Source organism: Rhincodon typus, chromosome 33 (assembly GCF_021869965.1).
Source record: "Rhincodon typus isolate 14 chromosome 33, sRhiTyp1.1, whole genome shotgun sequence".
NCBI lineage: Eukaryota > Metazoa > Chordata > Chondrichthyes > Orectolobiformes > Rhincodontidae > Rhincodon > Rhincodon typus.
In genome coordinates, this window is record NC_063364.1 from 23,684,324 (window position 1) to 23,710,368 (window position 26,045).

The 26,045-nt window shown below is 42.2% G+C and overlaps 1 protein-coding gene across 1 annotated transcript; it reads left to right on the forward strand.

Moving 5' to 3' along the window:
* Positions 1-141: 141 nt before the first annotated feature.
* On the forward strand, positions 142-25,693 carry mrps11 (mitochondrial ribosomal protein S11). Its single transcript, XM_020526987.2, has 6 exons — positions 142-437; positions 6,808-6,936; positions 8,581-8,679; positions 13,009-13,138; positions 19,172-19,237; positions 24,317-25,693. Exons 1-6 carry the CDS (start codon positions 370-372, stop codon positions 24,422-24,424), a joined length of 600 nt encoding a protein of 199 aa, XP_020382576.1. The 5' UTR covers positions 142-369; the 3' UTR covers positions 24,425-25,693.
* Positions 25,694-26,045: the final 352 nt, after the last annotated feature.

The window sequence follows — 26,045 nt, forward strand, 5'->3', positions numbered from 1 at the left end:
TACAACAAAATAACAACCGAAAATTGCAACACTCGGAAGTTTTTATGGAGCCCCTTACGAGTAATTAAATGGAACAGTCGAAAGTAGGATGATACTAAGTGTTGTTTGGGGTGGTTGAAATCATACACATATCAAACACGGAAAAATAACTGTGTCTTTATGAATTTCAATGGCCATAAAGTATAAAATATCTGTCCATTCTTATGTTAACTTCTGTTGTGGTTTGATGGCACGAATAAGAATATGGTTGTTAGTTTAACCTCTTCTGCTCCGCTCCCTTTGTTTTGGTAGTGGCCTCAGGCCCGAGTCCGGGCCTGGGAGCTCGATTGGAGCGAGAGTGGGGTCAGGCTTGGGGATCATCCTGCGTTCATGATGCTGGGGCCACGGGCTGTGCTGTGGCGGCTGGGTCGAGGGTTACTGCAAGCTGGAGGCGCCTGGTGAGTAAGTTGCGCATCACTGTGAGGGTAGGCTCGCCTTACTAGGCCACGTTTCCATGGGGACCAGCCATGGGGAGGCCGTTCAGCCCCTCGGCCCCATGTCGCTCTCACTCGCAGTCAACAGCATCCCTGGAACTTCGCCTCTCCCAAGCCGGTCTCCGCTTCCTCGCCTCTCTTTCAGGATTGGGAAGCACTGAGATCCAAAGGGACCGGGGTGTCCTTGTTCATATGTCACCGAAAGCTAATATTGCTGGCACAGCAGCAACCAATTAGCCAAATGGTTCATTAATCTCCTTTAGAGCGGGGATCTGGCATCCTTACCCAGTCTGGCCAACATGTGAAACCACACCCACAGCAATGTGGTTGGCTCCTAACTGCCCCCTGAAATGGCCTTTACAAGCCACTCATTTAAAGGGGCAATGGGGGGGTCAATAAATGCTGGTGCGGCCTGCAGTATATTTTTTAAAATGGTATATTGGCCTCTAAGGCGAGAGGATCGAACACAGGATTCAAGGTGCCTTGCACCAGTTGTATAGAACCTGGGTGAGACCACACCTGGAGTACTTGGCCCCTTCTGAGGTTCGCCAGAATAATCCCCAGGATGATGAGACACTCTATGGGAAAAGATTAAGGAGACTGGGCCTTTATTTGCTACAGATAGTAAGAACTGCCGATGCTGGAGTCAGAGATAACACAGTGTGGAACTGGAGGAGCACAGCAGGCCAGGCAGCATCAGAGAAGCAGGAAAGTTGATGTTTTGGGTCGGGGCCCTTCTTCAGAAATGGGGGTAGAGGTTGTCGCGGTCAGGGCCAAATTGGGATGGCCTGAATGTAGATTGAAATCCATTGGAGATGATCCGGTTCCATAGGCAGGTACTGAGGAAGGTAATGTGGCTGTAGTTCCTGGTTTGCTTCAGTAAGTTGTTGAGCAGTTTCAGGGCTGAAGAGATTACCAAAGGGTTGCAGTGGGAGAGAGTTCCACTGAGGTCTTTCCAGAGGGAGGAGGATAACTTTTTCAAGGTAGGCATCCCTAGAAGAGGCTTCGCAGTGGGGTTATAACTCAGTCAGAGATAGTAAGAACTGCCGATACTGGAGTCGGAGATAACAGTGTGGAACTGGAGGAACACAGAAAGCCAGGCAGCATCAGAGGAGCAGGAAAGTTGACGTTTTGGGTCAGGACCCTTCCTTAGAAATGGCTCTGAAGAAGGGTCCTTTATTTGCTAGAGTTTTTTTTTGGGAGAATGGAAGGAGATCTTGTAGAAACTCACAACGTGCTTTGAGGGCTAGACAAGCTGGATACAGAAAAGGATGTTTTCCTGTCTAGGGAAAAGGAAGATGTAAAACCAGAGCATTGTAGTTTTTAAAATGATGAGCAAGCCATTTGGATCTGATCAGGGGAGGAATGTAGTAATTCTTAAGAATTCTCTAGCTCAGAGGCTGTGGAAGCTCAGTCTTTAAGTTCAAGATATAGATAATATATTTCTAGATGCTAATAATATCAAGGGATATGGGATTAGCAGGAGAAAATAGGTTGAGGTAGATGAGCAGTCGTAAGTTAGAGTGTTGAAGCAGACTCAAGGGGCTGAATTGCCTGCCCCTGCTCCTATAAGCTTGGATTTTCCTCCGTGGTCATCTATAAAATTTCATTTCAGCATGTATCTTTGCTGCTTTAACCGTGATCACTAAAAAAAATACTTAGCACTTATATTTCATGACCATTGAACAGCTCAAAGAACTCTATAGCCAATTAAGAATTTTAAATGTTGGTAACTAAGCAGCCAATTTATACATAGCAAGCTCCCAAAAACAGTAATGTGATAAGCTTCATGCAATCTGGTTTTTGACTAAGTAATTAATATCAGTCAGAGTATAGCTCCTTTGAAGTAGCAGCATGAGATCTCTTACATCTGCCATAGCAGACAGACAGGGCCCCTATATAAATTCTCAACACAGCGCACCAACTCCCTTAGACCCACTTTGGAGTATTGGACTTATTTGTTCTTCTCATGTCCTGGAGTAGGACTTAGATTAGAGTGTGTCACTGTCGTGAGTCTGTGACAATGTTTGTGTAGTCATGCTGTGTGCAAATGGACTGCTGTGTTTCAATTATTTTGAATAAATAATCCTGATAGGTAAGCATTCCAGTCTAGTGCTGAGGAAGTGATAATTTCAAAAATCTATTCAGTTAACTGTATTTTGTGATGACAACCGGTCATGAAAGGTGTATAATCCTAGTAATTTTACCATTCTTCTGTAGATTTCAATCTGTCAAAAAATGAATAAGTATGTTGGCCCGCATTCTTCCAGCTCTCCAGCGTGGACTGATTTGGTTCTTAGTCTCAGCATTGCTTTTGTCAATAAATCCTGCCAAAGGATCCTCCCTCTCTCTCTCTCTCTCTCTCTCTCTGTGATCTGCTCCTATCTCTTCATCCCTAACTGAACATTTTCAAGCATCTCCATTTCATTGGCTCCATCATTAGTTCCAGCACCTTCAGCCACTTCAATCCTAACTTTTAAAACTCGGTCCCCAAAGTTCTTGATCTCTCCCTACCCTATAAAAACCCAACTCTGATTTATCCTACATGAATAGGATGGGAATAGAGGGATACAGCCCCCGGAAGGGTAGGGCATTTTAGTTGTGACAGGCAGCATGTTGGTGCAGGCTTGGAGGGCTGAAGGGCCTGTTCCTGTGCTGTAATTTTCTTTGTTCTATAAAAAAAACTGTTGGTCATTGCTTCTAATTTTCTCCTCCTAATTCAACATCAGCTTTCTTATTTCTAATTCGGATGATACTATTTTAATAAATGTAATTGTTGACTGACCAATTCATTTGATTTTGATGGTATTTGGAAAAAAATGTTGGTTGCATCGTGGAGACCCTTCTTGTTTCCCATCCAATTAATTTTTGATACCCATTTTTTTCTAATTCTGTCATAGGATGTGACAGAAATTGTTGCCCATTAGTAATTGCCCTTGAGAACATGGTGGTGAGCCATCCTCTTGAACGACTGTAGTCCAAGTGTTATGGGTACAAGCATAGTGCTTTTTGCAGGCTGAGTCCCAGAATTTTGCTCCAGCAACTGTAAAGGAACAATAATTTAATTCCAAGTCAGAATGGTGTGTGGCTCGGAGAGGAACTTGCAGGTGGTTCCTGTGCATCTGCTGCCCTTGTACTTGTGGTCGCAAGTTTGGAAAATACTGTTAAAGAAACCAGCCTTATCAAAAGTCTGACTCAAAACGCAGCATCTGTAAAAATACAGCAGATTTGAACAATCATATCAAGAAGAATGTACGTTTGACCTCCACATCTTAACCAAAGTGGTGGATTTGAAACCTAGAATTTGGTAACATGGCAGGATAAAGATGCAGTAATATTCCACTGTGAAAGAACCATTGTGTAATTTCTGAATAATGCAGTAACTAAATTCAGTAGGGTACACCACTTCCGAGACAGCGAACGCCATCACTACTGATGCCACCGCCTCCATTTCCAAGGCCAACACCACAGACACTGAGGACACACCTACCGTCACCGCTGCTGCCACCGCCGATGCCGCTGTGCCCATCGCCGACACAACTCCGCCCACCAACGCCAACGCAACTCCGCCCCCAGCCGACGCCGCACGGCTCACCACCGACTCCGACGTCGCTCCGCCCATCGCCTCCACAGCCAGCAGCTCCAGAGGAGACAGCCACACCCAGCCCTGCCGAGTCTTCACCATCCCCCCAGACCTCCCCCTTACTGAGGACGAACGGTCAGTCCTCATTAAAGGGCTCACCTTTGTCCCCCTCCACCCACACATCAACGAATACCGGTCACGTTTGGACATTGAGCAGTTTTTCCGCCGCTTCCGCCTCTGCGCTTACTACTTCAACCGTGAGCCTAACCCTCCCTCTACTGACCCCTCCTCCTGGACACCACCCCTAGGCCTCCTACCCTCCCTCGACCTCTTCATCTCTAACTGCCATCGAGACATCAATCACCTCAACCCCTCCATCCCTCTCACCCACTCCAACCTTTCCCCCGCAGAACGTGCAGCCCTCTGCTCCCTCCGCTCCAATCCCAACCTCACCATAAAACCCGCGGACAAGGGAGGCGCAGTTGTAGTATGGCGCACTGATCTCTACATCGCTGAGGCCAGGCACCAACTCTCCAACACTTCCTCCTACCGCCCCCTTGATCATGACGCAACCCCCGACCACCAAACCATCATCTCCCAAACCATCCACATCCTCATCACCTCAGGTGACCTCCCACCCACAGCCTCCAACCTCATTGTTCCCCAACCCCGCACCGCCCGCTTCTATCTCCTTCCCAAAATCCACAAACCTGATTGCCCTGGTCGACCCATTGTCTCCGCCTGCTCCTGCCCCACCGAACTTATCTCCACCTAACTCGACTCATTTTCTCCCCCTTGGTCCACCACCCAAGCCCTCCACCTCCTCCAGAACTTCCAATTCCCCAGTCCCCAACACCTCATCTTTACCATGGACGTCCAGTCCCTATGCACCTGCATTCCCCATACACATGACCTAAAGGCCCTCCGCTTCTTCCTGTCCCGCAGGCCCGACCAGTCCCCCTCCACTGACACCCTCATCCGCTTAGCCGAACTCGTCCTCACCCTCAACAACTTCTCTTTCAATTCCTCCCACTTACTACAGACAAAGGGGGTGGCCATGGGTACCCGCGTGGGCCCAACCTATGCCTGCCTCTTTGTAGGTTACGTGGAACAATCCCTCTTCCGTATCTACACTGGCCCTAAACCCCCACCTCTTCCTCCGTTACATTGATGACTGTATTGGCGCCGCCTCGTGCTCCCACGAGGAGCTCGAACAGTTCATACACTTCACCAACACCTTCCACCCCAACCTTAAGTTCACCTGGACCATCTCTAATACCTCTCTCTCCTTCCTGGAACTCTGTCCCCATCTCTGGCAACCACCTGGAAACCAATATCCATTTCAAGCCCACCGACTCCCACAGCTACCGAGAATACACCTCCTCCCACCCACCTTCCTGCAAAAACGCCATCCCCTTTTCCCAATTCCTTCGCCTCCGCCGCATCTGCTCCCAGGATGAGGCATTCCCCTCCCGTACATCTCAGATGTCCTCGTTTTTCAAGGACTGCAACTTCCCCCCCCCCCCCCCCCCCCCGCCAGTGGTCGAGAACGCCCTTGACCGTGTCTCCCGCATTTCCCGCAACTCATCCCTCACACCCCCTTCCCGCAATAACAACCAAAACAGAATCCCCCTCGTCCTCACGTACCACCCCACCAACCTCCGGATCCAGCGCATATCCTCCGACACTTCCACCATCTGCAATCCGACCCCACCACCAAAGACATTCTTCCCTCCCCACCCTTATCTGCTTTCCGGAGGGACCGCTCTCTCCGTGACTTCCTTGTCCGCTCCACACTCCCCTCCAGCCCCACCACACCTTGCACTTTTGCCTGCAACCGCAGGAAGTGCTACACCTGCCCCCATACCTCCTCCCTCACCCCCATCCCAGGCCCCAAGAAGACTTTCCACATCAAGCAGATGTTCACCTGCACATCTGCTAATGTGGTATACTGCATCCGCTGTTCCCGTTGTGGCCTCCTCTACATCGGGGATACCAAGCGGAGGCTTGGGCACCGCTTTGCAGAACACCTACGCTCGGTTCGCACTAAACAACTGCACCTCCCAGTTGCGAACCATTTCAACTCCCCCTCCCATTCCTCAAACGACATGTCCATCCTGGGCCTCCTGCAGTGCCACAACGATGCTACTCGAAGGTTGCAGGAACAGCAACTCCTATTCCGCTTGGGAACCCTGCAGCCCAATAGTATCAATGTGGATTTCACAAGCTTCAAAATCTCCCCTCCCCCTACCGCATCCCAAAACCAGCCCATCTCGTCCCTGCCTCCCTAACCTGTCCTTCCTCCCACCTCAAGCCCCAGCCCCATCTCCTACGTACTAACCTCATCCTGCCCCCTTGACCTGTCCGACCTCCCTGAACTGACCTATCTCCTCCCTACCTCCCCCCCTACACTCACCTTGACTGGCTCCATCCCCGCCTCTTTGACCTGTCTGTCTCCTCGCCACCTATCTTCTCCTCTATCCATCTTCTATCCGCCTCCTCCTCTCTCCCTATTTATTTCAGAACCCCCTTCCGCTCCCCCATTTCTGAAGAAGGGTCTAGGCCTGAAACGTCAGCCTTCCTGCTCCTCTGATGCTGCTTGGCCTGCTGTGTTCATCCAGCTCTACACCTTGTTATCTCAGATTCTCCAGCATCTGCAGTTCCTACTATCTCTAACATATCTTTGCTTTCAGCTTTACTGTGTGGAGTTTTATTTGTATGCATACTAATGTCTACATGTTCTTCGCCCAGTGGTCGTGTTAATTCAATGGAGAGCCAGTGCTGCTTGGTACATACAAGTTTTGTGAAGTTACAAGGGTTAGCAGAAAATGAGAACAATTCCACAGAACTAACAGAAGGCAAGACTTCAGCAGATTTCAGGTATTCCTGCTCCCTTATCAGCTGCACTGTTTTAAACTGTAAATATTTTTTGGGGAAAACCAAATGTCTAATTTTGAACCAGATAGTTCAACTTCAGGAGTGGCTATCCAGAAAAAATGCTGTAAAAACTGAACAGGATTAAACCCTGGTTTCTGAGACAGGATCTTAATAAAGGCCAGAAGCGAAATGATCTGGTCTTTCACATGGAACCAGGCCCTATTTTGTGTATTGGAAATCAGACTGGCTTTTAGTGAAATGCAGTGTTTTTTAAATGCTCATTTGGCTTTGAGCTGCTGATAAAGTGCTTAACCTTTTCTTGTCTGATAATTAGACAGAGCTTTTTCAGATACTTTCTGTCTAGTGGTATAAAATCTAAGATATTTTGTAGGCAGCAAAACAATTGCTTTCTCAGTTAGAAAGCAGATAAAATAGCCAGGCTGTTATTTAGGCTCACTCTGCGTTGACCCTTGTTTGAAAGTGGAATTTGAGTGAGATCAGGTTTAGACCCTGCTCTGATTTTTTTCTTGTTCAAATGGCTTGCAAGTATTCACTCTCCAATGAAGAAAGAACTAGAATTTATATTCTGTGCTCAGAGTATCCCATATTGCCTTGCAGTTAATACATTAGTTTTAGATTGTTGTCACGGTTTTGTGGGCAATCTCAGCAGCCAGTTTGTACACAGCAAGGTATTCCAAAAATAGTGCAATAATGACCAGTTAATTATTTTGGTGCCATTTTTTTCAACAAAGAATGTTTGCCATGGAAAGAACTTCCTTCCAGCTGTCAAAAATATGCTGTGGGATCCTTAATATTTTCACAGAGGCTGGTCAGCTTACGTTATAATTTCATTCCCAAGACAGCTTTGATAATGCAGAAGTAAAGACTAAATGTTATGTAGTCAAGCTTGACAGTGAGAATCTGATTCAGAGGTGAGAGTGCTGGAAATAGGAGTAGACCATTTGGCCCCTCAAGCCTGTTCATGGCTTATCTGTATCTTAATTCCATTTACATATGATTTAAATGAATATGTTATCACTTAGCCTAGCTACCGCTACAAAGAATGACTAGCCACATGAGCAACCAGAGGGGTCCCTATGCCTGCAGAACCATACTCCAGCAAGAATCGGTTCTATAAAGTGAGGACATATAGGAAGAGATTTTGCTGTTGTATCTTATATGCATAGAGCAGAATCATTATGTGCTGGCTCAACTTGAAATGAAAACAGTTTTGCAGACATTGGTATGATCTGCATCCCTTTCAACCTTTCCAGCTGGCTTTACAGTGATTACGATAAAACTCTCATTGGCTTCATGCTTACAAATTCTTCACAGCGTGTCAGCTATTTTAAAGATCAGAAGATTCAATTCGCTGCAGTTAAAATCAGCAAAGATGGGTCATAGTCACAGATGGTACTAAATGATGCAGTTCCTCAGGCCAACTGGGTCACCATGGAGGACAAGGAACAATGCTGGTCCATTGTGGACCTGGTGCCTATGTACGTAGTGCAATATACCCAATTAGAGAGCCCAACATTGCGGTCCAGTAGATTGAAAAAAATGGTGGAAGTTCCAAACAGGAGATTTAATATGAGCTTTCTTATTATTCATACAGTTGAATTATTGGTATTTGTGTGTCACCTACAGTATCCTACCTCCAATGCCAGGACAGGAGAGCCCTTTGCGCTGGGGAGGCAAAAAGTTTGAAGATCTACACATAGTGCACATCAAAGCAACATATAATAAGTAAGTTTTGGATGTAGCAATGTTTAGTGACAGATACTAGATTCATTAATCTGAGATGACTACCTGATAGGGCACTATGATTGGCTCTATAATTTATTTTTCCAATTAATAAACATAAGCAAGTTAGCTGAATACTGATCTATATTCATTGATTCCTGCCAGAACATACAACTGTGGTTTTTCTTGAGGATAAGATTTTTCTTGGCTTTGATTGACCATGTGATCAAATGGTTTCGAGACACATGCTTACCAAACAAAAAGTAGCCACTTGCCCAAGCATCAGTCATTACCTTAAAGGGAGAATTTTGACAGAGAAAATATGGCAGTAAAAACTCAAAATGTGTTGTTGCAACCTGGAAGTAGATTCTAGTGTAAATAGTATCTTACACAAGAGTGAGCATTTGGTTTAAATCAATAATTAATTTCACATGTTTGATGCAGAAAGCATTATGTTTCAGAATTAGATCTATAAATAAAAACCCCAGCAATTCTTGACATCTTGAAAATTGAATTAACTTTTGTTTTTTTTAAATTAAATCATCCATTCAAGTTAGTTTAAGTTCACTTTCGGAAAATACTAATAACTCCCTCCTAATAAAAGCACACCATGTTTAGGTTTGATAATTATTACATTATGATTTTGAGGTTGAAAATAATATCATTTTTCTGCTTCTTATTTCCTGTTGTCCAATAGACCAAATTTTTATCCAGGGTACCTTCAGGACCAATCCTGAACTCACATCTTTCTCTAGTTTCTCTCATGTGTCAACTGTGTTTCAGTAGTTAGCATCTTCACCTCTGGTCAAGCAGCTGTACGTTCAAGTACCACTCCAGGATGTGTGCAAAAAAATTGAGGCTGACTCTCCAGTGTATCAATAAGGAACTGCCAATCCTTTGGATGAGATGTTCCCCATTCATCTAAAGTCACCTTCAGTGTTAAATTCAAATAAACATCCTTGAATCCTGTGTTATTTCAGAAAATTGCAATCCTATCTTTTTGTTCTCTAAGCTTGAATATGATCTCACCTGAATTTTTGCTCACTTTCCCCATCTTTGTCTCTTGCCTTTCACATCTCTCTCTCCCTGTCTCTTTGCTATTAAAACCCCTCCTCAAAATTCATCCCTCACCTTGATTTGATCATCCTTCTTAAAATGTCCTTCTTTCCAGTGACATAGTCATAGAATCATACAGCACGGAAACAGACCCTTCGGTTTAACAAGTCCATGCCAGACATAATTCCAAACTAAATTAGTCCCACCTGCCTGCTCCTGGCCCAAAGCCCTGCAAACCTTTCCTATTCATGTACTTATCCAAATGTTTTTTTAAATGTTGTAATTGTACTCACATCCACCACTTCCTCTGGAAGTTCATTCCACACATGAACGACCTTCTGTGTATAAAAATGTCTTTTTTTAATTCTGTCTCCTCTCACTTTAAAAATGTGCCCCCTGGTCTTGAAATCCCCCATTCTAGGGAAGAGACAGCTACCATTAACTCTATCTACACCCCTCATTGTTTTGTAAACTTCTGTACAGTCACCTCTGAACTTCCTACACTCCAGTTAAAAAAGTCCCAGCTTTTCTTTATAACTGAAACCTTCCATTCCTGGCAACATCCTGGTTAATCTCTCTGAACCCTCTCCGTTTCTTCATTCCATCATTTTGAAGTTTTTTTTTTAAACTGCTAAGTCTACTGTATAAATGCAGAATTTTGTTGTAGTTTAAAAAAGTAATTGGCATGTTCTTTCACAGGGAGGACTGCAGTGGAGGATGGAGGTGGATGTTGGTTTTCAATTTTTAAGATTACTGGAACTCAGACTCTCACATTGGAAATTTCTTTAATTGGCTGAAATGACATTGGGATCATTTCAACCCATTACCCATGATAATTTGCCCACAGCACTAAACTGTCCCTTACTTGACAGTAATTGGCAATCTTACCCTTATCTTATTGTAAAGTTCACAGAAAAAAAATATCAGAATACAGTACAGAATGTTGGGCTCCGCTATGGTGTGAGCAAAGTAGAGCAATCTTTAGTTTGCGTGCAATTGTACTTCATCTGGAACATCAGCATTAACATTCTTTACCTCAATGAACATTAAATAATGATTGGAGGGGCTGTTTGCAGGTGAAGAGATGCTTGGAAAGTGGGAGGCCTTCAAAAGTGAGATAATGAGAGTTCAGACACAATAAGTTGCTGTTAGTGTGAAGGGCAAGGTTGGTAGGTGTAGACAATGCTGGATGAGAAAAAAATTGATGCTCTGGTCAAGGAAAACAAGGAGGCATATGACAGGTATAGACAGCTGGGATCAAGTGAATCCCTGGAAGAGTGTAAGGACAGTAGGTATATACTTAAAAGGCAAATCAGGAGGACATAAAGGGGACATGAGATAGCTTTGGCAAATAGGGTTAAGGAGAATCCAAAGAGATTCTACAAATACATTAAGGGCAAAAGAATAACTAGGGAAAGAATAGGACCTCATAAAGATCAATGAGGCTGTCAATGTGTGGAACCATGGAATATGGATGAGATACTAAACAAATATTTGCATCAGTATTTACTGTAGAGAAGGACATGGAAGCTAGGGAACTTGGGAAATAAGTAGTGATGACTTGAAAGTGACTATATTGCAGAAGAGGGGATGCTGGATGTCTTAAGACGCATGAAGGTAGATGAATCCCCTGGACCTGATCAGGTGTATCCCAGACTTTGTGGGAAGCTAGGGAAGAGATTGCTGGGCTGCATGCTGAGATATTTATATTATCAACAGCCACAAATGAGGTGCCAGAGGACTGTAGGGTGGCTAATGTTCTGGCATTACTGAAGAAAGGTGGTAAGGAAAAGCTGGGGAACTCTCAACTGGTGAGCCTGATGTCAGTGGCGGGTAAGTTGTTGGAGGGGTTTCTGAGGGATGGGATTTACGTGTATTTGAAAAGGCAAGGACTGATTAGGGATAGTCAACATAGCTTTGTGTGTGGGAAATCATGTCTCATTAACTTGATTGAGTTTTTCAAAGAGGTGACAAAGAAGACTGATAAAGGCAGAGCAGTAGATGTTGTCTATATGGACTTCAGCAAAGCATTCAATGAGATTCAAACAATCACATGGTAGACTGGTTACTAAGGTTAGATCACATGGAATTCAGAGGGAGCTAGCCAATTAGGTGCAAAATTGGCTTGAAGTTTGGAGACAGAGGGTGGTGGTAGAGGGTTGCTTTTCAGACTGGAGCTGTGACCGACGGTGTGCCACAAGGATCAGTACTGGGTCCACTGTTTGTTGTCATTTATATAAATGGTTTGGATGTGAATATAGGAGATATGGCTAGCAAGTTTGCAGTTGAACCGAAATTGGTGGTGTAGTGGACAGCGAAGAAGGTTTTCTCAGAGTACAATAGGACCTTCATCAGATGGGCCAATGGGCCAAGGAGTGGTAAATAGGATTTATTTTAGATAAATGTGAGGTGTTATATTTGTAACGCAAACCAGGTCAGGACTTATGCAGTTAACTGTAGGGCCCTGAGGAGTGTTGCTGACCTAGCAGTTTAGGCACATATGTCCTTGAATGTGGAGTCGCAAGTAGACAGGGTGATGGAGAAGACATTTGGCATGCTTGCCTTCATTGGTCAGTGCATTGAGTATATGAGTTGCGACATCAAGTTCCAGCTGTACAGGACTTTGGTGAGGCTACTTTTAGAACACTGCATTCAGTTCTGGTCTCCCTGCTATAGGAAAAATGTTGTTAAACTTGAAAGGATCAGAAAAGATTTACAAAGATGTTGCTGGGATTGGAGAGTTTGAACTATAGGGAACAGCTGAATAGGCTCAGGTTTTTTTCCTTGGAGCATCGGTGGCTGAGGGGTGACTTTACAGAGGTTTATAAAATCATGAGGGGCATGGATAGGTGAACAGCCAAAAGCTTTTTCCCAGGGTAGGTGAGTCCAAAACTAGAAGAGTATAAGTTTAAGGCGAGAGGGGAAAACTTTAGAAGGAACCTGAGGGGCAACTACTTCATGCAGAGGGTGGTGCATGTTTGGAATGAGCTGCCAAAGGAAGTGGTGGAAGCAGATACAATTACACCATTTAAAAGGCATCTGGATGGGTACATCAATAAGGAAGGGTTTGGAGGGATATGAGCCAAATACTCGCAAATGGATTAGATCAGTTTAGGATGTCTGGTCAGCACAGACAAGTTAGAACAAAGGGTCTGTTTCCTTGCTGTATAACTCTATGACTCTAAATGCGTACAAGTTGAAATATGATTAACAAATTTTCAGGGATTTCTGCCTCACTTTTTCTATCATTTAGATGTTGTTGTTTTTTTTCCTGAGCACACACATTCACGTTACCACCCATGACGGACTGAGCATGGTGCGGACTTCATGTGGTACAGAAGGATTTAAGAACGCCAAGAAGGGGACCCCAGTTGCAGCACAGACCGCCGGCATTTCAGCAGCAGCGGTAAAGCAGTTTTCCTTTGCCAGTATGAATGCTTATTTTAAACCTGTTTAATGGATTGGCTTTGTGTTTCATCGAAGCAACTGGAAAACCACCTAAAAGCACTTTCACTGCTGCTTTTAGTTTTACTGACTGCCATTTTCAGAATTCATTAAACACCTTTCAGAGGCTGAGTTGCACACTATTTTGAAGTTGGCGTCTTTTAGCTGAAGAATCCAGCCGGCCCAAAATAATGTGATAGTTTTCTCTTTTTGTTGACTATGTAGATTCTATAAGTTAATTTGCAACGGTCGCTGATAGGGGAACTGGAATTGCCAGTACTGGAATTGTACAGTAAGGATTACAACATTGTTTTGGTATTGGGACATCATTACCATAGAAGAGATGCAGGAGTCATTTTTTTTTCCAAGGGGTCCTCATGAGATTTTCCTGAAGGTTACTATGTGATTTTCAGTGTCTACATTTTCATTCTCTCAAACAAATTAATTTGGTGATGCAGTCAATTAGTAACAGTAGCTTTAATATTTGTGTTCATTTATGGGGTATTTGGACTCCTTCCTCCACAAACCTTCTTCCAGTTGCCTTTCCCCCCTCCACCATTCTGGCTAAAGGCTCTACCGGTGACTGCCTCACTGCAATAAGTTACTTTTCTAACTGCTCTCTGTTCTTCCATTCATGGGTTACTTCTTTCCTGTGTTTGGTCACCTCACGAGTGAGCCTATCAGGAATAAGAAGAGCGAGATCAAGCCTGAGATTGGAGGACAGCTCCTTGCTGCTTCCTTCTAATCGGTTTATAGGGATGGGGCAGGTGACTTTTCTCTGATTGGTCATCCTGTCAGTGAACTTAGCCAGCTTGGGTCTTAAGGGGGTGGATTTGCAAACCCTACCCCTTCCCCCATATACCTACGTATTTTGAGTATTGGAATAATGTTGTTGAAGTGCTCTGCAGTGTTTGATTGAACAGTGCAAAGTGTGCATTACTCGGCATTTAACCCATTTTCTACCTCACAAGGAGCATTTCATGTTGAAACTGCTACCATTGCTCCGTCTGTTGATCGCATAAATTCATGAATAACAGTTTCCTTTTCCCTATGAGGTGAGTATAGTTCCATACCTACCCTCATTCAGGGCAGTTGTAAATTGTCTCCACACAGTTTCCTGATCGATCACAGGTTGGAGCTCAGCAATAATTGATGCTATACGCCATCTGGGAAACCAAGCGGAGGCTTGGGGACCGCTTTGTGGAACACCTATGCTCGGTTCGCACCAAACAACTGCACCTCCCAGTCGCGAACCATTTCAACTCCCTCTCCCACTCCTTGGATGACATGTCCATCCTGGGCCTCCTGCAGTGCCACAACGATGCCACCCAAAGGTTGCAGGAACAGCATCTCATATTTCGCTTGGGAACCCTGCAGCCCAATGGTATGAATGTGGACTGCAATTTGGTTGACTTTTAACTGCCCCCTGAGATGGCCTAGCAAGTCACTCAGTTCTAGAGCAGTTAGCAATGGCCAACAGATGCTGGCCTTGCGGTGATGTCCATATCCCACGAAAGAATTAGTGCTTAAAAATGTGGAGAGGAAAGCTTTCCACTACCCTTTCTACTCACTCAATTTTGCAATCCCTCAGATTTGGTACTTTTCAAACCACACTTTATGAATGTTAATGATGTTCTTGTGGAGGAGTTTCTTTTTATTTGTTTTGGCAGGTGCAGCATATCTAGGTCTGTTTTGGGTTTCTGTTGCCCTTAATTGTTTTTGGTCAGTCTTTGCTTTCTTGTATTGTTGTAGGGAGTTAAACTCTATTTCAGCATCTTCAATTTGAAGGACGGGAAATTTGCTTTCACTTGAGTTGGAACATGAGGTATTTTCTAACTCTGTGCGAATGAGGGTCTGCCCATGTCTGTGAACTGTCCCAAGTCACGGTTAAACATGAGGCACGTCTCAAAGTGCAATTATGGTTACTTGTGCCTTGGCAGAGCAGATATGCCTCTGTAACAGACATTTCATAGAGGCTTTCATCCTGCATTGTGTCATCCTGCATAAGCAAAAGGTTAGTCCTGAGGTGCTAGTAATGTTGAAGGATCTTCACTGTGACAGATTGTGGCTAACCAACATGTTCAACCTTGTATCAGCAATAATTACACATTTTCACCTTGAATATTGAATGTGTTGTTTTTGAACTACATGGATATTACAACATGTAAATTGGTTGTTCAACACAAACATTCAGCATTAATGCTTATCCTTGACTCGTGTGAGATGCAATAAAGAGACTACAAGTTTGTCTGGGGAATTGCTTCTGTGAGCTGCAAATATGCAACAGATTGAGAGATAACTAATGATGGCATGCAGTCTAGGGTTATTTAACCACTCACGGTTCTGTGATATTGTTAACTTGGTAGATTCTTTAAGTGCATCCTGATCTTCTTGTATCTGTCCATGGTCCTGAACATGGTTATCTCAAGCTGCAGAGAATGGTGTGGACGGGTTAGCCTCTGGAGAGGATGAAGTGCAATTCTCATTGTATCCACCCAATGCAGGTGCACAGTCAGTTTAAAAACAACTCACTTTATTAGCTGCCAGACATCAATTCACCATGCTGTTAAAGGCACGCAGGACCAGTTTTATCTCTCCATGTTGAGTTTCCTTTCACATCTTTGTTTCCCCCAAAACCCCAATGAGCCCAAATCTGTGAGTTCGCTATGAACAAATATTCTGTGAACTAACCCCATCAATTTGCAGGCATTCTGCTCACTGTTGACTACCAGCAACAAAGCATAACAATCTTAAAATGTAAGATGATTGCAGAGTACCAGAGAAGCCGCAAGAAAACATTGTCAGGTGGCAAAGAATTAAACTGAAATGAAATGTGATGCTGGACAGGTCATCCTAATCATCTGCAGTAAGACTAGGATTAACTTGAGTGGGTGGTTATAATGGTGCCTTAATCTCTTGCAATAAAAACATATGATTGTTCAAGATCTCATTGCAAACCCTTTCAGATTTGTCATTATTCAGATGGAAATATGAGAAGAGTCCACAATTACACATAATTAGTTTAATTTAGAAATGGATTCTTTGTTTCTGCTTTTCTGTTTTTTTTTTGGTAAGAGCATGATAAATATTTTTTGATGAAGTGAAAGGCTCCATTGCTAGTTTTTTCAAAACTTTGCCTAGAGCATCCCTCAAAATACCACATGGAAGACAGTGAGCTGGATCAGTGGAAAGACCTTTTCTTGCTTTCTTGTCTGCAGCATCTAGGTTTATGCTGTTCCTACAATGGTGTCTCTTATGTGATAACGTGTTAAGCCTCACTAACTAATTTTCCAGTGTAATACATTCATTTTATATTACTTACAAAATTTTCTGCAAATATTGCAGTATTTTAATATTGCTATTACCATTTTATTTGTCATAAATATTCAATTTATTAAGTCCTCACAGCATTTGTATTTTAGCTGTACAATCTGTTTTAATTAATGCTTTAACATTACTGCAAAAAAAGTGAAACTCATTGCTATTTATGACTTACAGTTGGTGTAAAGCATAGATTTTTCAATGCATGTTTACTTAGTAGCCAGTTATCTCAAGTTCTATATGTTAATACTGCATTTTTTTCTTGCTTTGAAAGTTGGATAAGGGAGTCTGTGAATTTGCATGGAAATTCTGGGAAATTGTCACTATTTACAGACGTATCCCTTACACACACACCTCACTGTATGTTTAATATTGCACATTAAAGAGTAGCTCCAGCAGAGTGTGCTATTACCATATACTCACGGATTAACAGAACAAAAATACACACACAAACAGTACAAAATGAAATATTGTTTTATATATATCTATACCTATTGCTACAAGTTTTGGGTCTGTAATACATGTTCTCCTGAGTACAATAATGGGGTGTGCCTAATGTCTATGAGTGTATTCAATACTGCTTCGTATGTAATTTTACCGTACTGAAATCCAAGGGTACAATAGTAGGACCCACCCACTCCCTGTTTGAATAAAACTGAGTTGCTTGTCTTTTGCCCAAGCCCTGAAGTGTCTTTCTGAAGATTGACTGACAGAGTCAAATAAGAATTATTAAGCTGCTTTGTTTTATAGATGCCAAGTAAACAATCAAAGAAAATTGTGCTTATTTCACTCAATCTCATCTGTGTTCTCAACAACAAAACACTAGACCTGACACTTTCATTAACTGTCTTGGGGTTAAGCAAAAGCAGTCACTTACGCTGTGGAGAAAACTCTCCTGGAACACCCAATATTAGATCCAACAATATCTACAGACTCTTAATTACAAACCAAGTCTGGGATCTGATCTCCGGCCTCAACATCAATTACTGTCTGAATCAATTCACTCAGACTTCCTGTAGTTTTAAGGTAACATACGCATTGATACGATCTTAGTTCTGGTCGATAATAACACATGCTCTGATTTGCTCTGAGCACCCTATGGATGACTCACTGGTAACTAAATCTATAGGTTTTTTTTTTAAAAATAGTGTATGTGTATTTACTTTTTGCAACATTTCCTGTGTCAGGTTTCTCTGGCAGATTTAATGGTGTATGAATTTCTTCAACATATAAGTTTAACTCCTTAATTTGCTCACATGCAATCAACTTCTTTTAAAAGGAGAATGTTCAAAGTAAATTGGTTACAACAGCAGTGAACTGTACTTTAAGAAAAACGCAGCTAAAACAAGTGTTTTGCCACTGGCACACATCACTGAGACGGAACAGACTAGATTCACTTTTTTGAGTACTGAATGTCTTTTGTTCATTTGTTAACTGCTAAAATGATTCTTCCAAGAATAGTTTTAACTAAGAAAGACAGTCATTTGAAATACACATAAGAAGTACAAAAACAGCTTAACAACAGTTATCATAAAATGTGTAAGCTCCAGCACGGAAGCTAAGGTCACATTGACACTAACTGTCGTATTGCTGTTCTGATTTCCTTGAAACTGACAGTATTCTGGCCCAACCTAAATCTGCTTCATCAGTGAATCACATCGTGTTGTGTCTTCATGCAGATCTCTCAGACATTCTTTGAGAATTAAAATTTTAAATCTCCTGGCTGAACAATATTTATGTGTATTGCCTTCTTTACACAGCTGCAGGCCTTTTAAACCTTGGCCTGTTAGCACCAAGTACCTATTTGAACAGTGAGCTCCCTATCTAAGATGTTCATACCGCCCAAAGCTTGCCATTAATTTTGTTATCAAGCTGATGCTGGAAATCGCAGTGAGGGCAATCCACTTACAACCAAGTGGATACCATGAAAATGATCTTGCCCTTCAAACAGTATTATGAGACCTTTTAATCACCAGATGGGGCTTTGTGCTACCACCTGAACTAAGCAGACAATGACAGATTGCTTAGCATTAGAGAAAAATCGGTGAAATTATTTCAAGATCTGTTTTTAGCACAATACAGAGTGGTTGTATGGGAGCAAAAAGAGGTGGCATCAGTAATGAGGGAGAGTAGAATGGGGCGGCACGGTGGCTCAGTGGTTAGCACTGCTGCCTCACAGCGCCAGGGACCCGGGTTCGATTCCACCTTCAGGCGACTGTTTGTGTGGAGTTGATCCTGCATGGGTTTCAACTGGGTGCACCAGTTTCCTCCCATAGTCCAAAGATGTGCAGGCTAGGTGGATTGGCCACGCTAAATTGCCCATAGTGTTCGGGAATGTGTAGTTTAGGTGGGTTATAGGGGAATGGGTCTGGATGGGATGCTCCGAGGGTCACCATGGACTTGTTGGGCCGAACAGCCTGTTTCCACACATGATCCAAAGATGTACAGCCTAGGTGGATTGACCATGTGTAGATTAGGTGGGTTTGGGGAATGGGTCTGGGTGGGAATCTCTGAGGGTAGGTATGGGCTTGTTGGGCCAAAGGGCCTGTTTCCACACTGTAGGGATTCTATGAATAAATTACAAAAAGTAAGAAATAACACACTTTAAAGCATTATCATTACCTGTAAAACAAAATCCTAAACAAAATATTCATGTTTTTTGTCTTGTTGGCAGAAAGCAACTGATCAAGGAATATCCTTTGTGCGTGTGGTGGTGAAGGGTTTGGGACCTGGCAGGCTGGTGAGTTACAGGGTTCAGTTGCTGAAATGGATCCTGCTGATCCCTTTGCATCTCTTCATTGACATTACCCTTGTGTGTCTCATGCAACAGCTCCAGTGTGAAGGAAGACATTTCACTAGCAGATGAGATCACCATGTATATTTGTTCTGCAAGCTGTTGCTATATATTTAAATAATCTGTTGTTCTGAAACACTCATTGCAGTCTGCAACAATAGACAATAATATGCAGCATTAACTCTACATATCTGTTCTTGACTAGACAACAGCCAAGATATTTAGAAGCTTGTTCTACATTGAAAAGAGTGAATACCTAGGATTTTGTAATGAAACTTATCTTGGATGAATATAGTTCAGCACTTACTGCCTAGACTTCTTTGTGCTTATTTAGGCAAAGGATGATAACGCTGCATGATGGAATCGTTTTCATGTATACCATAGAGTGACAGCATCAAACATTAGTCAGGAGTGGGTCAGGCAGGTGTCTGCACTAGGGAAACTTCTCACCACAACCAGATTGAGAAAGTCTTCATAGTTCGCCAAGAAGAAACGTTCTTCCCATCAGTCTGATTTTGATTCATATCCTCATTTATTTCAGCATTAACCTTTAGAATATGGGCATTACTGGCAACTGTATCCTCATAGAAAGTAGCCACTGAGGTATGTTTCTGGGCTACTTCAGAAGAAAATGGGGGGCAAGCCGTATTGGTGTGGGAGAATCAGACACAGATCAAAACAGGCTTGGGTTCCCTTTCCTAAAGAATTGTTTTTGTTTTAATTTGTTTCAAGCATCTTTAAATCAAATACAGTTTCTCAAACTGCCCTGATAAGATTTGAACTCATCATTAATATTAATCCAGAGCGCTGGTTACCAGTTACCAGTCCAGTATAAGATCCCGTGCACAATAATGTCAATCAAGTCACCCAGAAAAGCAGTCAGCTTGCTAAACAAAATATTCCTACCAACATGGGTTGCCTGTACATTTGGTATCATAATTTTATTATTTTTCCAGAGTGATTAACCAACCACAGTGCTAAGGATTCATGGCTGTAAGGGGTGGTAAACAGGACAATTAAGGAAACAAAAGATTGGTTCACATTGGTTCTTCAAATAAATGTTTATTATTAATGAAATGAGACCATTACTGAAACAGTCCTTAGATGTGTTTCTTGTGAGGGGCACTTCCTGTGGTCTATATATTCACTTATTTATGCTTTCACTAAAATTATTAAAATTATAAACATAAGAAATTGCAGATTATTCAGGAAGGGCAAAGAATCACAACAGCAGTTAACCAGTATCACCCATGTCATAAGGCAGATTGCTGAAATAGGTTAACTTCTGCCACCTGAGGAGGAAAAGTTTACTGTAAAAAAAAATTAAGCAAGCAAATGCCTTTAGCTTAACAAGCCTGTTCCCTGATGCCTCAAAAAATCTTTGCATCCCTCAGACACCTTCTCAGAATTCATTATTATCCCAGAGATTAATTCTTAGCAAATTAATCTCAAGGGATATTTATTTGGAAAACCAGATCTGATGTTGCATCTGCTGATGACATTAGACTGTCTTATTGGTGTTAGTCTCCATGCTGAGTTTTAGCCTCTTCTTCTGACTTTAATTCTTTAAACACTTGATTTTCTCTCACTTGCTGGTATAACTGATTGGGATAATTACTGGAGTTTGCTCCTTATGCATTATAGAAATTTCAGTACAGGAGGAGGCTATTTAGCCCATCATGGTTATGCCAGTGCTTGTTCTGCTTTAGGGATTTGTATTGTATAGTCACAATTATCTTTTAATAATTTGCTCCCAGTGTTTATCAAATTCCCTGTGGGTGTGTTGGCATGAGAATATTAAGACTGTGATAGAAAGAAAAATTGAGGAGGCAGACTATTCAGATTTATAGTTGCAGCTAGATTTATGGGCCTTGATCTTCTGTTTTTTTTTCCTGTATTTTTATCTGTCTAAAAGAGCAAAAAAAACAGCTAGGACAGGGTTTGAAATGGATCCTGTGCAGTATATTCTCTTCCAGGGAATATTAATTCCTATGCCTAACATAAGTAAGCAAAGATAAAATTATTTCAAATGTCCTGATGTTTTTCACATATACAATATGGAACTTGTCTTTCCTGCCATATAACTGTCTGTCATGTGATGCAATGTTTGGATTCTTAGTATGCGCAGTTTGAAGTTGACATGGGTTGCGAATCATTATGGTCATCTGTCCCACGTATATGTATAGGTGGAGTTTTATCCTGGAACCACGATACAGGATTGAATCTATAATTATGACATTCCCATCTGCAGTGCCAAGTCCAACAGTGATTGAGGGTGGGGTAGAGGAAATCACATAGCATGGTACATGACGCTACATGTATTGTTAGCTTATGGCATTTCAGTGACCTTGGTGGAACTAATGGACTCCAGTCATGTTAGTTTTTACCTTGGATATTATTCAATGGTGGTTATTCTGTCTCTGGTGCTGCTGTGTCTTTAATTTTATTATTCATTCCTGGGATATTGGTGGCATTTATTGCTAATCCCTAAATGCCCAGAGGGCAGTTAAGAATCAACCACATTGCTGTGGGTCTGGAGTCAAATGTAGCCAGATCAGGTAAGCACAGCAACATGCTCGAACAGATTGATGTTAGGAAGGAGGATGTGCTAGAAATTTTGAAAAACATGAGGATAGGTACGGCCAGACGGGATATACCCAAGGTTACTACGGGAAGCAAGGGAAGAGATTGCTGCCCCTTTGGCAATTATCTTTGCATCCTCACTGTCCATTGGAGTAATACCAGAAGATTGGAGGGTGGCAAATGTCATTCCCTTGTTCAAGAAAGGGAATAGGGATTATCCTGGAAATTATAGACCAGTCAGTCTTACTTCTGTGGTGGGCAAATTATTGGAGAGGATTCTGAGAGATAGTATTTATGATTATTTGGAAAAGCACAGTTTGATTAGAAATAGTCAGCATGGCTTTGTGAGGGGCAGGTCATGCCTCACAAGCCTTATTGAATTCTTTGAGGATGTGACGAAACACATCGATGAAGGTAGGGTAGTGAATGTGGCGTATATGGATTTTAGCAAGGCATTTGATAAGGTTCCACATGGTAGGCTAATTCAGAAAGTAAGGAGGCATGGGATTTAGGGAAATTTGGCTGTCTGGATACAAAACTGGCTGTCCAATAGAAGACAGAGGGTGGTAGTAGATGGAAAGTATTCAGCCTGGAGCTCGGTGACCAGTGGTGTGCCACAGGGTTCTGTTCTGGGACCTCTGCTCTTTGTGATCTTTATAAATGACTTGGATGAGGAAGTGGAAGGGTAGGTTAGTAAGTTTGCCGATGACACAAAGGTTGGTGGAGTTGTGGACAACGTAGAGGGCTGTTGTAGGTTGCACCAGGACATTGGCTTGATGCAGAGCTGGGCAAAGAAGTGGCAGATGAAATTCAACCCAGAAAAGTCTGAAGTGATTCATTTCGGAAGGTCAAATTTGAATGCAGAATACGGGGTTAATGGCAGGATTCTCGGCAGTGTGGAGGAACAGAGGGATCTTGGGGTTCACGTCCGTAGATCCCTCAAAGTTTCTACCCAAGTTGATAGGGTTGTAAAGAAGCCGTATGGTGTGTTGCCTTTCATTGGCAGGGGAATTGAGTTTAAGAGCCGTGAGGTTATGCTGCAGCTCTATAAAACTCTGGTTAGACCACACTTGGAATATTGTGTTCAGTTCTGGTCACCTCATTATAGGGAAGATGTGGAAGCTTTAGAGAGGGCGCAGAGGAGATTTACCAAGACGCTGCCTGGACTGGAGGGCAGGTCTTATGAGGAAAGGTTGAGGGAGCTAGGGCTTTTTTTTATTAGAGTGAAGAAGGATTAGAAGTGACTTGATAAAAGTGTACAAGATGATGAGAGGCATAGATAGAGTGGATAGTCAGAGACTTTTTCCCAGGGCAGAAATGACTATTACGAGGGGGCATGATTTTAAGGTGATTCGAGGAAGGTATAGGGGAGATGTCAGAGGTAGGTTCTTCACATAGAGCGGTGGGTGTGTGGAATGCGCTGCCGGCAGTGGTAGTGGAGTCAGATACTTTAGAGACTTTTAAGCGACCCTTGGATAGGCACATGGAGGATAGTAAAATGTAGGGTATGCAGAGTAGGTTGATCTTAGTAGGATAATAGGTCGGCACAACATCGTGTGCCGAAGGGCCTGTACTGTGCTGTACTGTTCTACGTTCTATGTTCTACTTCCCTAAAGGAATTCAGTGAAGCAGATAGGTTTTTCTAACAATTGACAATTGTTTCATAGCCGTCATTAGTGTCCTAATTCCAGATTTTTATTGAATTCAAATTCCACCACCATGGGATTCGACCTGGGTCTCTGAATTAATAGTTTGATAGGGTCAGTAGTCCAACAATAATAGCACTACGTCATCACTACCCCCATCTCTCATTGATATTAAGTCTTAACCGATTATTACGTCTCTAATGATGTCATTCTGTGTCTGATTTACTCATTAACGCTACTCCACATCTCATTGTTAATTGGTATTGCATTGTGTCCATTTGTACACTTCTCCTCCATCTAGTATTCTCTCCTGTCCTGAAGGCACTAACTCTAACTGGGGTACAGTTCCATGTCTTCCAATTGACCTTTAATTCCTCACATACATTTACACTTTTCATTGTGAAGCTGGGACATTGAGTGCAACCTGCGACACAACATTGGTGAGCGTCATATTTGATCATGACTGCTCCTGACATAACCTCATATACACTTCCCAGCAGAGGTCACTGGATCATATTCAAGAGGTGTAACCTGGTGGTTTTTCTTTCACTTCCTAGCTCAGTGGAACCAGTATCCATTTAATGTTTCCACTGCCACCTCAGATGAGATCTAGGTATTAGATAGAACCTTGGACCTTCTTTGAAGAGCTATTGATAATATGAACTCACTGAATTATCAGGAAGCTTAGTTTACGGTTTTTGATAAAATTTTCATATGTTTTAAGTGTGTTTGAGGATCTGTGTGTACTGCCTTCAGCGCTGTATTCCTAATTTCCTCTATTTATTTTTCATTGCAGTCTGCCATAAAAGGATTAAGCATGGGTGGCCTCCAGGTGGTTTCACTCACAGATAACACTCCTATTCCTCACAATGGCTGCCGACCAAGGAAGGCCCGCAGAATGTGAAGCTTCACGATATGTGATTGATAATGAGGCATCAACAGAAATAACCACTTGTTCCAATATGTTCCAAAGTCATAAAGTTCAAAATAACCAGATGTTAAGGGTTCAAGTTAACCTGTTACTCAAGAGAAAATATAGCAATAAAAATGACTGTACTGTGTAAATCTGGAGGAAATAGGTTTCAATTATATTTGTTTGAATTGACAGCTCTGAAGAGGAAATTGTACGGTTCTTCAGCCCTAACTATTCAATCAGCAGAACAGAAATCACAAAAATTTTGCAATAATGCATGTCAAAAATTGGAGCCATCCAACTGTTTTTATATTCTGTAGATTCCTGTTTGATCGTTAGCCAGTCATTTTTTTCACAGCAAATCTGAAAACTAAAATGACAAAGCCTTTTTAACTACAATGGTTGAAATTATAACTTCCTCGTAATTTGGAAAGAAAAAAGTGAGACCAATTCAAGTTTCATGGAAATGGATTAAAATAAGGTGCATCCAACAGTCTGGTTGTTGTTAACTACCCTGTACGTGTGTCCTGCTCTAATCTGTTAATGTCCAATGTGCTCCCAGCGCAATTTGAATAGTAAGAGAAACTAATTCAGCTCAGAGCAACATCATTCTTATTGATTTCAGGGCGTAGTGCGAATGGCTTATTGTTCATCAAAAACCTTTAATATTAATTAAAGCCCATCTTTGTGTTCAGCAGGGGAGCTGCTGAATGCATAGATTCATTCCAACCCAGCAAATTTGCTACTTATAAGCAAAAGCTTCATGAATACATTGAAGACATTAATGAACATTTCCTCCAGAACCTAAATCACTGTCAGACAGTGATTTTAATTGCAGATTAGATCAGGTTCTGTTTCAAATGAAGCAAAGGAGAGTTGGGGCCAAATTGATGATCTTAAGTTTGTATTGATTGTGGTCTCATTGATGGTGGTTGCTGCACAGTGTGTTGTATCCAGACAGATTTTTTTATGAAATGTCAGCAATCTCAAACATTAACTTTGCTTCCATCTTCGCAGATGCTGTTTGATCTGCTGAATATTTCCAGCACATTCTGTTTTTTTAATCCAGATTGTAAACAAGATGTGGAAGAATCCATGGATGGCTACCTACTGCTAAGTCAGTAGGAATCTAGTACCAGACTGGATGAAAACATTTCTATTGCAATTATGTTCCAAAAACTACTTGATGTCTGTACTGATTGTCTGACTTGAATGCCAGTTTGACCATAGAATAAATTATGATTTTGCTCTTCTCCAAGACTCAGTTTCTCTTGAGATTTATTTTCCTTACTGAGTTAATTTCCCAGTTTTGAAATGCAATAGTGTGGGTTAATATTCTATATCCTTGGCTGTCGTGGGCCCAAGTGAAATGATTTGGACATTGTGAACCAATGTTCCTGTTAAAATATGCTTAAGCCTAGAAGGTACCATGCTGACTTTGTTCTGTGGTAATTTGTGCACTGTTGCGCAAAAATAATTAAAGGGACTACATACAAAAGTATCAGACCACACACAACTAAACTTTAACCAGGACATTGATATCAACCCGACAGCAATAAACAGATTATGTTGGTAAAGGGAAAATACCACAGAGTATGTAACAGACCAGCCC

Coding starts and splice junctions, on each gene's coding strand:
- mrps11 (XM_020526987.2), top strand. CDS start 370: ATGATGCTGGGGCCACGGGCTGTGCTGTGGCGGCTGGGTCGAGGGTTA. Junction 438..6,807: donor CTGCAAGCTGGAGGCGCCTG/GTGAGTAAGTTG, acceptor TTCTTCGCCCAG/TGGTCGTGTTAATTCAATGG. Junction 8,680..13,008: donor ATCAAAGCAACATATAATAA/GTAAGTTTTGGA, acceptor TTTTTTCCTGAG/CACACACATTCACGTTACCA.